The sequence below is a fragment of the Spinacia oleracea genome, chromosome 6 (genome assembly GCF_020520425.1).
Source record: "Spinacia oleracea cultivar Varoflay chromosome 6, BTI_SOV_V1, whole genome shotgun sequence".
Classification (NCBI taxonomy): domain Eukaryota; kingdom Viridiplantae; phylum Streptophyta; class Magnoliopsida; order Caryophyllales; family Amaranthaceae; genus Spinacia; species Spinacia oleracea.
Genome location: NC_079492.1, coordinates 7,202,025 through 7,216,462, shown reverse-complemented (window position 1 = coordinate 7,216,462; position 14,438 = coordinate 7,202,025). Strand labels below are relative to the sequence as shown.

Here is a 14,438-nt window from a genome sequence, read left to right as displayed (position 1 = left end):
GTTAAACTAACTAAAATCTGATTGTTCGATCACGCTTAATAAATATGATATTTTTGGGAAATTGGATTATCATGCTAGGTCCCTTAAAATAATCTAAATCACATAATCGCGCTCGAACTAGTACTATATGTTGCATATTATTAAAATCAACTCAGATCAGTTTAATAGTTAACGCATGTCCCTTCAATTATTTATGTTGAGCTAGTAAGGATATCCTGCCTCTGGAGTTATCGAAGAGCGAGTACTCCTCTCGGTAGTTACAGTCCCCCGAACCCTCAATCTCTACCCTGCGGGTGTACGTTGAGCGATCCCCACCACCAGGGATCACAAGGGAACCTACGGCCGTCGTGGTCAAACATAATTGCACTCCCTTTATGTCACGATAACCGGGTTTTGTCAGTTTTTCTCATTGTCGTTAAAAACTGAATGGCGACTCCTATATTACTAGTCAATTGGGTGTAAACTCACAGGAAATCCAATTACACTTGATTTGACAAAAAGAAGCGTCACACCCACGAGGGACGAGGTCATGCATTAGCCTCGTGCTTTTTCGACCCCCTCACATACGCAGACTGAAGGAAATAATGCCCTTGGTCCAAGTATGCATTCAATGTTAAGTCTAATAAATGCGGTTCAGTATTAATTAACAAGTTAATAATTCAGTGAGATCAAGTGAGCTGAATGCCTAGCTAGAGGCCGCTTCAGTTCAAGTGGAATTAATGATATTAATCCACAGATTACTCTTGACTGAACCCGTAGGGTCACACAAATAGTACGTAAACGGATCAAGTATTTAATGGCATTAAATACTCCATCTATGGATATTCGGAATCGACGGATCTTGGTTTCAGTGGGAGCTGAGATCGTCACAGGCAAGAAATGAATACTCCGGAAACGATGATATTGCCGGAAACGGAAATATAGATCGTATCGGAAATATAAATATTATCCAAGTCGTAGATGTTGCCGGAAACGGAAACATGGTACGTATCGGAAAATATTATTGGAAATGAAAATAATGCCGGAATCGGAAATATTGTCGGAAACGGAAATATTGTCAGAATCGGAAACATTATTGGAATCGGAAAATAATTCCGGAAACGGAAATATTAAATATTTGTTCGAAACGGAAATTGATTCCGGAATCGAAAATATTAAATATTGTTCGTATCGGAAATGAATTACGGAACCGGGAATTTAATCGGAAGCGTATCGTACGAATAAACATCGGACGAGCTTGCTAGACGCAAGGCCTAGCACGAAGTTAAGCCCAACGCCTAGCAAAGCCCGCGCGCGACCAAAGCAAGCAAAGCCCAAACGCGAGAGCAAGGCCAGCAGGCGCGCGCCCCTCGTGGGCTACGAGCACTTGCTGGGCCTGGGCTCAGCGCGCGCGCGCGCATGGCGCCCCTCGTGGGCTGCCGCGCCTGCGTGTGTGTTTGTGCTTGCGTACGAAACCTTGATCGGTTAGGATTCGTATAAGATTAAATTTCCTAAGTCTACTAGATAAATTAAGTGATTGAATTTTAGATTAATTCAGATTCACTAAATCGTTTCCTAGTAGGATTCTAATATCCGATACCCATGCCCTATAAATAGGTGATCAATGCTCACAAATTAGATCGAGTATTCAAGTAATAAAAAGTGATTTTTGAGAGCAAAAATTCAGTCATACAATTGCCTATAAGTGCCGAAAATTCTAAGTACCTTAAGGGCGATCCTAGTTGGTCAAGCTTAAGGCGGATCCGGACGTGCTGTGGACTATCTACGGAGGGACGACACTTGGAGTCCTAAAGACTTGTTCTTGTTCGGTTCGGGCGCAGCTAGGGAAGGCACGCAACAAAGAGTATGCATCTAAACTATGCTAAATGATTATGTGTATATAATATGCTTTCCTGGCTTTATGGTTTTTTCCGCATGCATGATTTATGAATTGTCATATGTATCATAACCTAACAGTGGTATCACGAGCCTCTTATTTTTTTCATAATCTAAATTGCATGAACATGGTTAAATATTACAAATTTGCAAGAATTAAAAGGGGTGATTAATTTTCGTAATTGTTAATTAATTGCAAATTGCGTTTATTTAATTATACGTACGCAGTTTTTCGGCAGTTTCTTCGTTACTCATCCGAATCGAGTGATTTTTGTGTCAATTCCGCATGTAAAAGGCATTCTAACATTTTGACAAATAGAGTATTTTTCGGCCGAACCCAGAATTCTCAAATTCGAAGCCTAACTATGACTTTTCGGAGGTTTTAGTTTTTCAAATGCAAAATTTCGTAAATTTAAGATGTTAAATTAAATATTTGCGATTCTTGTTGATAAATCTTGAATTTTTGATTGACCTACTGTATATGTTTAACAAGTTTGAATGCCTAGCCTTGTTAATTATGCAATCTAATTTGTAATTATGATTAATTTGTTGAAAATTGGAATAATTTAGAATTAATTTGATTTTCATAATTAGTTATAATTTAATTAGATACCTATGATTAAAAACCACCATAAAAATTGTAAATTTATGTTAAATTTTAAATTTTTATGACCTAGACTTGAATCCATGTTAATCGGAAATCAATTGAATAATAAATTTTCGATTTTTCTCCCTAAAATTATGAAATTAATATTATTTATTAATTTGTCATTAATTTTGAATATAAATTTTAAATTTTTATGCGATTCGCTCATATAACTTGCACGCACAAAGCAATGGACGCTACGTGTTACCCTTAAGGGGTGTTGTATAGTGCGGGCATGTGACGACGAGCAAGGGAGCTCGTCGCCCATGCGGTACGAATGCAATGAGCAAGGCCATGGTGCACGAGTACTAGGCAGCAGCCCTGCCTTGTGTCGTGGGCTGTGTGCGATGGGCGAATGGGCGAGGGTGAGAGCAAGGTACGAGCAGTCGCGTGTGGGCAGCAAGCGAGCTGCGCCACAGCACGCACTGCCTCGCGCAAGCGTGCGGAGCCTCGCGCGCATTGAGCGCAAGCTCGCGTGCCACGAGTGCTGCGCCAAGCATCGATCGCTCGCGCGCAGCGAGCGCTGTTGTGCGTGCGACGAGCGCTGCGCCCAGCGATGGGCTGCGGCAGCATGCTCGTGCGTCGAGCGCTGGCGCGCGCAGCGAACACCAGCTCGCGTGATGCCTTGCGATGGTGAGCAGCAGCGATGCGACGCAGCGCATGGGCTGCGCGCACATGGCCAGCGATGGCTGTGTACGTGTGGCCCATGGGCGTGCGTTGCGTGGGATTGTTGCGTTGCGATTAGATCGTTTTGAAATTTTAATTTGAAATTTTCAGTTTACGTAATTTTAATTAATTTTAAAATTAATAATTTAAATTATTTTCTTGGATTTTAATTTTGAATATTGTAATTATAATAAATATTATTTATTCTAATTATTTTACTAAAATTAAAATCATGAATTAATTTAAAATACGACTGAAATTAAATTAAACTTTCAATTATAAATCTATATGAGCTTTAAATTTTAATTAAATTTGTATGTTTCCGGTTAGACTAGAAATACATTTTTATGTTTAAAATTAGTAAAGCATATGAATTTATTGGTTTGAGTGGGAGCCCTTTTTAGTCATAAACTCTTGATTAGGTCTACAAATCCTTAAGGTTAAAACAACTTGATTAGAATTAATAAGGACTGAATAATTTGTAGATTATTGGTGCCCCTTGATTAATTGCTGCAAATGTTTATGTGATGCATAATGTGTTTTACTAACCAGCTATGTGGGCCATTCATGATAATGAATGGGTGAATGGTATATATTGTATATGTACTATTTTGCAGGTTATGAAGTGACTAGTATGGCCCAAATAGGATAGAAAATATGGTCTGCGTACCATTAATTTGAATGTAATTGGTCTAAAGTACCAAAGTTGTTTTTCAATTCAAATATGGTCTGCGTACCATCAAATAGTTGTAATTAGTTTTAATTATAGCTTATCCTATTTGAAGAAAATGGTGCCTCCCACGGAGATTTTCAAGACGGACTTTGAAGTTAAAGCTTCAAGATGAAGTCGGGCCATACTAGATCACATTTATCTTATGCATGTTTTAAGTTATTTATTGCTTTTAAATATGACTTAAAATGCATGAGATCAAAAGCTTGATTATGTTGCATGATTAAGGATTTTAGTTCACTTAAAATCTAACCAACATAGTAAGAGCCTTAAGTTCCAAACTTAAAAATTGAGTTAAAAGGTGCCATGCCAAAATATACACTTGCTTGGATATCCTTTACATCAATCTAGTAATAGTTTTCGCTCAGCAAGGTGTTACTTATTGGTCCTAAAGGGGAAAGGTACACAAATAATTGTGAGTACATGTTAGTTTTGGTGAAACTCAACGATATAAGTAAGGAGTCCTTTTATGTCGTGGCAAAATCGATAGGTTTACCTAATAAGTTCTTAGACGTACCTATCAACCAAGAATAGTTTCTAGACTATTAGCAAAAGGCTTTTGCTTACCTAAGATGTTTTAGGATTAAGTCGACAAACTGTGCTTAGTTCTTCAATGATTTTAGGATCTTGGAATCATTTTATTCACACCTGCCGGAACACATAACTTGAATAAAATGCTTAATGAACATTGAATTATACATGTATGCTAGAATTTAAGTTTATTAAGAGAAACTGTGAATGGTTATTTATTTGTTTATTCTTTTCAATTGTAGTTTTAAATATGGCAAACAACAATTCATTCAACATTCGATCAATTCTCGAAAAGGAGAAGTTGAACGGGAAAAACTTCCTTGACTGGCAAAGGAACTTGCAAATAGTTCTTATGCAGGGAGAAAAGGAGTATGTCCTAGAAGAGGCGATGCCCGAAGCCGCAGGCGATGGGGTCACTCAGGCAGCCCTCAATCGTTGGATTGATGCCAACAAGGATGTGAAATGTCTGATGCTCGCCACCATGAGTGCAGATCTGCAGAAAACGTTCATCAACTCAGATGCTTTCACAATCATCAGTGAGTTGAAGAACATGTTCCAAGATCTGGCTCGAGTCGAAAGATTCGAGGCTCATAGGCAAATTCTTGAGACCAAGCTTAAGAAAGGCGAGCCCGTAAGTCCACATGTTCTCAAAATGATTGGACTCATTGAGAATATGAGTCGGCTGGATCAACAATTTTCTAAGGAAATGGCTATAGACACCATCCTCCATTCTCTTCATAGCGGGTATGATCAGTTCAAACTGAACTACAGTATGAATAGTCTGGACAAAACGCTCACTGAGCTTCACGGTATGCTGAAGACCGCTGAAAAGACGCTCAAAACACTACAAAAATAGGGTGCATATTTAGACCGATCAGTTTCGACGCTGTTGGAAAGGGTCGCATGGGTAAGGGGGGCGCGAATATATAATTTGCATGTTTCGACGGTTTGTACAGTCGAAACAAATTTCGACTTTCCGGAGCGTCGATATGTGCATAAAAAGACACGTGGGTAACACGTGTTGCATAAAGAATTTATTTTTCACAAAAATTCCCGCCTAACTGAAACTTTCGCAATCCCGCTTTACTGGGCTGCAACTTCCACGTTTCTCTCAACTCCTCCATCACCGACCTTGCTAGCTAGCTCCAAAACCTAACCACCCTCCGACGAATCCGTCCTCTATCATCACGTTCAACACCGTTAGCGAATCCCTTGGATTTCGTCTTCAACCTATACCGTTAGCAGAATCAAATCCCTCAATTCTCTCAGTTCATCCCACTTTTATCTCACTTCTCATCCTATATTTTCAAGGAAATCGCAATTGAATTCGAAATTCGCCCAAAAAATTCAAGATAAATTCGCTGCTTCCTCTGTTTTTTTGTTGGAGAAATTCGAGCATCATCTGGGTTTTGAGTTGCTGCTTCCTTGGTGTATCTGATAAATCCGCTCAATTCTTGACTGTAATTCGATCTTCCAGGTTAGTTTTCTTGTTTTTTTATTTTTTTTATTTTTACTTTTGTTGTTGAAATTGTATGTTTTAACTTTTAAGTTCTTCTCTACATATTTAAAATATTTTCAGGAAATATATATACAAATTGTATGGTTATTTAGTTTTTGTAGCTGTATTTTGTGAAATAATTGTCTCAACATCCTGATCGAAAAGAGTTTTTTTGGAATTTTCGCTTCAATTCGTGTATTTGTTGATGTATTTTCTTTAAACTTGGGTTATGTGTTTAGCTGTCTAGGTTAGGCTTGATAGTGTGGATGTAAAAACAAAAATCTGGATTTAATTATTCAAGAAAATACCAAGAGCTATTGGCTTTTTTTACATGATGATTGGCTTTTTTTCTATCCTTTTTCTGTTGGCTTCCAGGAGTCAGCAGGATTGGTGATCATACCTGATGGATTTGTTTTTCACTTAATGTTATTTTGGCATGTATATTGGCTGCAAGAGACCTTTAATACGATATCAACCACCAATAACTTGAGAAATGATAACATGGAATGGATATCAACAAGAACTGCATCAAACAGACCTAAATAAACTCCCAAAAATTATGGTTCAGTAACTGATTCCAGTAGTTTTGTTATGGTTCAGATGTAAATCCCGGAATTGAGAAAGTTTACTTACAGAAAATTTGTATTGGTCCAGTGAGTTTGTTAATGGTTTAGGAATAAGGACTGTAATTTAGGGAGATTGCTTATGGAACACGGTAATGCTTCCTGTTATGTTATTATTCGACAAATGTATGAGGTGAGACGCTTTAGTGTGGTGATTCCATTTGGGATATTTTACTAGAGAGAAATCTTTTCTACTAAAGGAGAACAATGCGTCTCTTTGTATGTCTACCCAGATAAGATTACTTGCTGCTTTATTGCCTACTGCATTCATAACTGTCTGAAATGCAGATAAGAATCTACATTCAGCAAAGCATGGAACTGAAAGAAAGCACCACCCCCGAGTTTTAGGTCTGAACTCTGAACACCAACCTGTAGTTTGGCATCTTGGATAGGACCTGTCCCAGATTCGTAGTTGTGTTTTGAGAGTCAAATAAATGTTATCCTGTTAAACTCAACTAGTAATGTACATTATGTCTTCCTTTTTAATGGGCGTATCATTGTCGCCCTTTTTCATACTCCGCTTCTGCGTTGGGTCTGGTTGCCCTTGCTTCTATCCTATAATGCGTATCATCTTGTTTTCCATTCTCTATGATTATGCCATATCACCTACAGTAACCAATCAATAACATTAAATACCTGGGTTTAAGTTAGTGATGTGTCGAAACATAATCAGGACACGACATGAGACTTAAGAGTTGACAGTTGAGACTTGAGACATGATCTAAAACCATTCCTGAGTTAGGTTGTGAACCCCTCAAATGAAGAAGAAAGAATTTTGAAGAGTCCGTCTGGGTTATCAGTATGTACCTATCAAAATGATCCAACGAACACGGGTTTAGAGCACAAAGAAGTAAAATTACTAAATCAGAAACAAGAAATTATTATATCAAAGATTAAAATTTTCACAATAAAATATCCTTGTTGTTTTCTCCCATATTAGGTTTATTCTAATCAGATCAGTTCTGATCAATTATGATGTTCTGTTCTGATCCGTTCTGATCAGATCAGTTCTGTTAGTTCTGATCAGACAGTTCTGTTCTGATCAGTTCTGATCAGATCATTCTGCTCTGATCAGCTCCAGTAATAGTATCCTTGTTGTTTTCTCCCATATTAGATGTGTTCTGGTCAGATTAGTTCTGATCAGTTATGATGTTCCGTTCTGATCAGATCAGTTCTGATCAGTTATGATGTTCCGTTCTGATCAGATCAGTTCTGTTCTGATCAGTTCAGATCAGATCAGTTCTGTTCTGATCAGTTCTGATCAGATGAGTTCAGTTCTGATCAGTTCTGATCAGATCAGTTTTTATCGGTTCAGTTCTGACCAGTTTGTTCAGATCCGTTCTGTCTTAAGGATTTCAGTTTCAACCTGTTCATAGAGCTGCTTCTACTTCACATTCTGTAGATCCAAATATCTTCTACTGAATTTTTTTTCTCTTATTGTGCTAGCTAGGTATTTAAATACATGAAACCATTCTCTCTATTCTTGATAAGTTTATAGAGAATAAAAATATTCAAATCACTATCACCACTAATCAACACATCTACCATATTTATTGTCGCTTATTGTCACCTTATAGATTTTTTGTTTTTTCTTTATAAGGGTTGTAAATTGTAATATTCTTCGTTAGTTTCAACACCTATTTGCTTATTATTTGACACTAGTATGTGCCCGTGCTAATGCACGGGAACTTAAGATTTTAAAAAGTTAACTAAATATTATTTGCCTTTCTTATACTTGTACTTAATTATATTTTTTTGGTTAATATATTTTTACTTACCATTTCAAATTTGTATTTTTACTTACCATTTCAAATATGTATCTTACACAGAAGCATTGGAAGCTTTGGACTTTAGTTCAAGTGGCCGCCGGTTTTAAGCTTCTTCGTGGAATTTGGGATCTACTTTATCCCAACATCTCTCTCCCAAGCATTTTACAGGTGCTTAGTGTTAAATTTGACATTCTTATTATTATGAAGAATTTGCCTTCATTTTTCTAATCAACTTGTGGTTGTGTGTAAGTGATAAAAAGATTAAATCATACATATTATCAAACAAAAAATTTGAGTGCAATTATTAGACTCTTGCCTTGGATATTTTCTTTTAGCTTTTACCATCTTATTCATTATGTTGAAATTTTGTGCTCATAAATGAGTGAAACTCGCATGCTTTGTTTTCCTTGTTGAATTCACGTGCAGTTGAAAGTATGACCTTCTATGCTAAAAAAATATAATATGGAGTTAATGGAAATGAAGTTCTAGTGAGAAGACGAATATAGGTACCAAATATTAGTCACTAGTGAAGAAGAATTAAAGAAGAAACATAAAGTTATGTCATGTGCTTTTCAGAATCAATTTATAACATTTGGTTTTGTAGAAATCCTGTTGTTTTTAAGAAGGCTTTTAAATCAGTAAATGCTTTTGTAAAAGAGATCTTGTTTAAGGCCTCTTGTAGAAGCACTAATTAGATTATTGGTAATATCTTAGGTTGGATAGGTGCCTCTGTTAGAGTTGATTTTGTTTGGTGGCCCTCGATTAATGTAACCTTGATGTTTCAAGGTCTCTTTTGTTGTTAATAAAATCATTGTTAATTGCCAAAAAAAGAAAGCATAAAGTTATGTTATGAATTATATGTTATATCAAGGTTATAAGAATGATCATAACGTTTACCTATAAAATTTCATATTATACAACGCATATTACTAATTATATATCTTATTACTATACTATTTTTCGTATAGATATGGATACAAGTTGGATAGATCTACCCACTGGCCACCCTGAATATATCGATGGTTGTATGCAATTCATTGCGTTTGCCAATCAAGGTCTATTCGAAGGAAAAATTAGATGTCCATGTAAGAACTGTAAGGTGGATAAATGGTTCCCGGTTAATGATGTAGAGCGACATATTTTGTTTAAGGGGTTTTATAAGTCGTATAGAAATTGGATCTTTCATGGTAAAGGGGATATGGTTCAACGTATGTTAGGGAGTGATGGAGGGAGTACTAGTGAAGGATCCCTTGGTAATCAAAGTGGGTTTGTAGGTCGAGATAATATGGGAGGACTATTAAGATCAGCTTTTAGTGTTAATGTGCCACCCAATTTTCCAACTTTTGAAGCAAGAGAGGATGGTGAATGGACTGAGGAGCCCGTGTCATACGACACAGATGTTGAATATGATGATTCTACAATAGAAGAAGATGCGACATATAAGAAGCTACTTCAAGCTTCTGAGGAGAAATTATATGAGGGGTGTATTAATTTTTCAAAGTTATCTTTTCTTCTACACTTATTTCACTTGAAGTGTATGCATCACTGGTCCATTGAATCTTTCAATATGCTCTTGAAGCTGATTTTAGATGCATTTCCTCAAATACTTGATTTTCCCTCGTCTTATTATTACAGTAAGAAAATGATAAAAGACTTGGGCCTTGGGTATGAAAAAATTGATGCTTGTCCTAATGATTGTATGCTGTATTGGGGTGAATTTTTAGAGAAAGACAAATGTCATGTTTGTGGTAAATCGAGGTGGAAAACAACCAAGGGTAAGAAGGGTGACGATGTAAGTGATCAAGGTACGAATACTTGTAAGAAAGGTGTGCCAGCTAAGGTAATGCGATATTTTCCTCTTATCCCAAGACTAAAAAGAATCTACATGTCATCAGAAACAGCAGAAGATATGAGATGGCATGATACAGAGCGATTAGGTGAAGATGATAAGAAGATTTTGAGGCATCCTTCCGATGCCTTAGCGTGGAAGGCATTTGATGAGCGTTATAGAGATTTTGCATTAGACCCTCGTAGTGTTCGATTAGGTCTTGCGAGCGATGGGTTTAATCCATACCGTTTAATGAACACTACTTATAGTACATGGCCAGTGGTGTTGATTCCTTATAATCTTCCACCATGGCTATGTATGAAACCATCTTCTTTCATTTTGTCCACACTTATTCCCGGAAAAGCAAGTCCTGGAAATGATATTGACGTGTATTTTCAACCATTAGTTCATGAGTTAAAATTGCTGTGGGGAGGGGTTGAAGCTTTTGATGCTTTTGACGGAGTGAAATTTAATTTGCGCGCGGCTCTGCTTTGGACTATTAATGACTTTCCTGGCTATGCAATGCTCTCTGGTTTGAGCACAAAAGGTTACAATGCATGTCCTATATGCATGGATTCCACACCTTCTGATAGATTTGGGAACAAGATTTGTTATTGTAGCTATAGAAAATGGTTACCCGCAGATCACCCATATCGACGTCAGGGTGAAAAGTTTTGTGAGAAGTTTGGAACTAATGAGTTGGGTGAAGCCCCATCTCGTCCTAGCGGCACTGATATATTGAGGCAACAAGAAAAGGTCGAGTATGTTTATGGAAAGTCAAAGGCACCACCGAAAAAGAGACAAAGAGGACATACTGATAACAATGATGTCCAAGATGAAATTGTCTTTGGTACCAAGAGAAGCATATTCTTTGATTTGGTGTATTGGGAGCATAATCTTCTAAGGCATAATTTAGACGTTATGCACATTGAGAAAAATGTGTCTGAGAATCTTTTGGGAACACTTCTTAGTATGGATAAGAGTAGAGATAATAGGGATGATCGAGAAGCCCTTGAAGCATGGAGAATAAAGACTCACCTTTGGCTTAGTGCTGATCATAATGGAAATGAATACATGCCTCCAGCTTCCTATTCTATGTCTAGGGAGGAAAAAGAGAGATTCTTAACTGTTTTGCAGAAACTTAAAGTTCCGGATGGATATGGATCCAACCTTTCTAGTTGTGTGAATATGAAGCAAAGGAAGTTGATTAACCTCAAGAGTCATGACAACCATGTTCTAATGCAAGATATCCTCCCCGTCGCCTTAAGAGCTTCTAATGCTACAAAGGTGATTGACTTGTTGGCTAGATTGTCTTCGTTTTTCAAGAAGTTGTGCTCCACCAGTATTGATCCAGATGATTTAGATGGTCTTCAAGATGGAATTGTTTTAACTCTTTGTCAGTTGGAAATGGAGTTTTTGCCTTCATTTTTCACAATCATGGTCCATTTGTTGATTCACTTAGTGGAGGAGGTTAAACTTGGTGGACCAGTGCAATACAGATGGATGTATCCCATTGAAAGGTTTATATCTTACCTATGTGAATTATATATTTTTTTATTAAATAATTTACATTTATTATATACAAATATTTTATTTGAAAGGTACTTGTCCCATTTGAAGTCACATGTAACCAATAAAGCCCAACCTGAAGGATCTATTGCGGAAGGCTACCTTTTAGAGGAGACAATTAGGTTTTGCTCGAGATATCTTCAAGGTGTTAAGACCATCTTCAACATGCCTAAAAGGATGGATGATGACATTTCAAATTCTGATGATTACTTATTTAATTCCGGCGGTCGAGTCATTGGAAAGGAGGTCAGCATTCGCCTTGATGGTCAAAGCTTAAAACAAGCCCATCGCTACGTTTTACTTCACTCTGATGAGATCAAAGGGGATCTAGAGTAAGTATTATGTTGGTTTTCTTTTGAATAACAAATTTTGTAATAAATCACTCTTATGTTTTTTCTTCTTCCACGAAGTGAATTTTTAACCGAGAAGCGTCAAATGAACTTAGAAATTTCCGTCGCGGAGAGTGATGAAAGTAAATGGATCATCAATGAATTTGGAGGGTGGCTGCGAAACAAGGTTACTTAAGTTCTTTTAATGTTAATACATACTTCTGTTTTTGAAAAAATAAACTTTATTTGATATAATTAAGTATTATCGTAGGTACATTTCATAGATGCAACCACCGAAGATGGGAAACTAAGAAAAGCTTTGGCGGGTGGTTTGCATTCTTATGGTAGAAAATTAAAAGGATACATAATCAATGGATACAAATTCCTTTCCACTGATCGCGATTGTCGTCTTTTGACACAAAATTCTGGAGTTATGGTTGAAGCGGATGGAGTGGCATACTACGGAAAAGTGATGGATATCTATGAATTAAATTACTATGGAGATTATAAAGTTGTATTGTTTCGTTGTGATTGGGTAGACATTCGTAGGGGTGTAAGAACATATCCAAACGGCGGAGTATGTGTCAATTTCTCTAAATTGATGCATACTGGACGATTATTGCAAGATGATCCATTTGTCTTCTCATCTCAAGCAAAACAAGTTTTTTACATAGAAGATGAGATACAAAAAGGATGGTTCCATGTTGTTAAGAATAAGCCTAGAGATTTGTTTGATTTAGGTGATTCTTTACCAGTAGCGGAAGAGGGTGGGGCCGATTGACCATGCTTATTTATTTTACGCCGTTATTCTTTGTATTTGTATTCTATTGATTCGATCTATGGACTTATTATCTTTTATTTTCAATGTACTAGTTATATCATGCTCTTTTCCGGAAGCTCTTGGGTTACTCTCTTGTATTGTCTCTTGGTTATTGGGATTATTGCATAATAAAGTAAGGATTGAGGTGAGTGACTAATGAAGGGAAAGATTAAAAGGAAAGACTGGGATGATGGATTGTGGATAAATCTGCAATTCAGCAATATGATATCTGAATTTAGTTTAATGTTTGAAACAACGTTTAATCTTATATCATTCACCTTAATTAGGTTTGCAGATTAACACATTTATTTCTCTGTACACCCATATATAGTGGTGAGCCTATTGACGGTTTCACCCCTATGAATGTCTTCACAATGTAGCATGGCTGAAGTTTGTAGCAAATTACTGAAATTTTATTCAAAATAAAACTAACTAAAGGCTGAGCATCTGCATCTGTGCTGCTGGTTTCAAGCTGAGTTCAGCCTTTTCTTCAAGTTGTTCTGGGTAGGGTTCTCTAATCTGTTCTGATGTTCTGTTCTGATGTATGCAGGGGCTGGTTTTTTTTCTCTTGCATTTTGGTTCTTTTCTCTTGCAGTCTGGTTGCAGGCGACTTATCGGTTGAGGTCTGCTACTATCTTTTTACGTTACAGTTGATTCTTCTGTGTTGGCTGGCTTCTTAAGTGTTTCAGCTTCCTGTTGTGTTGACTTCCCGCCTGCTATGCTAATATTTATGAGTAGATTGCTTTTGCAACTCAGTAGCAGGCAACTTACTATTTAGAAGCTTAATATAGATGTGGAGTTAATTGGTCGACTATGAACCAAAGGATAAGTCTCATGTATTGTTTCTCTTGTCTTTGTGATAGAATGGATAGATGTGTGTGTGTGTGACGGGGGATGCTTCGATGCGTTGCTTTGAAATAGACAGTAAATCTGGTTGTGTAGGCAGCTTTGTGGGATATACCAAGTCACCTTACCTTTCACGTTCCTTATTTGTAACTAATTTTACTTAAAGAAAACTAAGCTTAGATAGGAATTTCACCTCCCAGATGCTGCAGCAGCAAAGAACTTCTCTGTTCTGCGGATCGGTTCTGGAACAACAAAATGTGAAGCCTGATATGACCATTGATGAGAATCTCTGCAAAGTTTTCCTTTGAGACGCTTGATGAGTTGTTGGAACTCCTTTCTCTGTAGTCTATGTCCACAAAGTATGAAGTGTGCCGTTTGTTTATTTTTAACCTTTTCCAACTCAGGAATAATGTTTAAGGAACTTGAAGTTGCTGCATCGCTCTCATTTGCTGTCAAATTCGACTTACTGGTTCCATCTTTACTTACATCTTCATCATTATCAACAAACAGCTTACTTCTGATACATTCATCATTGTCTTGCACCTCATCAGTCTTGTTTAACACTAGTGTGCCACGCCTCTTTTTCCCCGCTATTTTACCAGCATGTTTTCCACCCTTACTAACTGCATCACTCTCATTGATTGTCAAATTGGACTTAGTACTGATCTGCTTTCCACCATCAACATTCGTTTTATTTGCATCGCCCTC

At 37.1% G+C, this 14,438-nt stretch overlaps 1 protein-coding gene across 1 annotated transcript; it reads left to right on the top strand.

Annotated features, from left to right (window-relative positions):
* The first annotated feature begins 9,308 nt into the window (after positions 1 to 9,308).
* On the top strand, positions 9,309 to 12,845 carry LOC130462891 (uncharacterized). Its single transcript, XM_056831865.1, has 4 exons — positions 9,309 to 11,686; positions 11,768 to 12,067; positions 12,146 to 12,251; positions 12,336 to 12,845. Exons 1-4 carry the CDS (start codon positions 9,309 to 9,311, stop codon positions 12,843 to 12,845), a joined length of 3,294 nt encoding a protein of 1,097 aa, XP_056687843.1.
* The last annotated feature ends 1,593 nt before the right edge of the window (positions 12,846 to 14,438 follow it).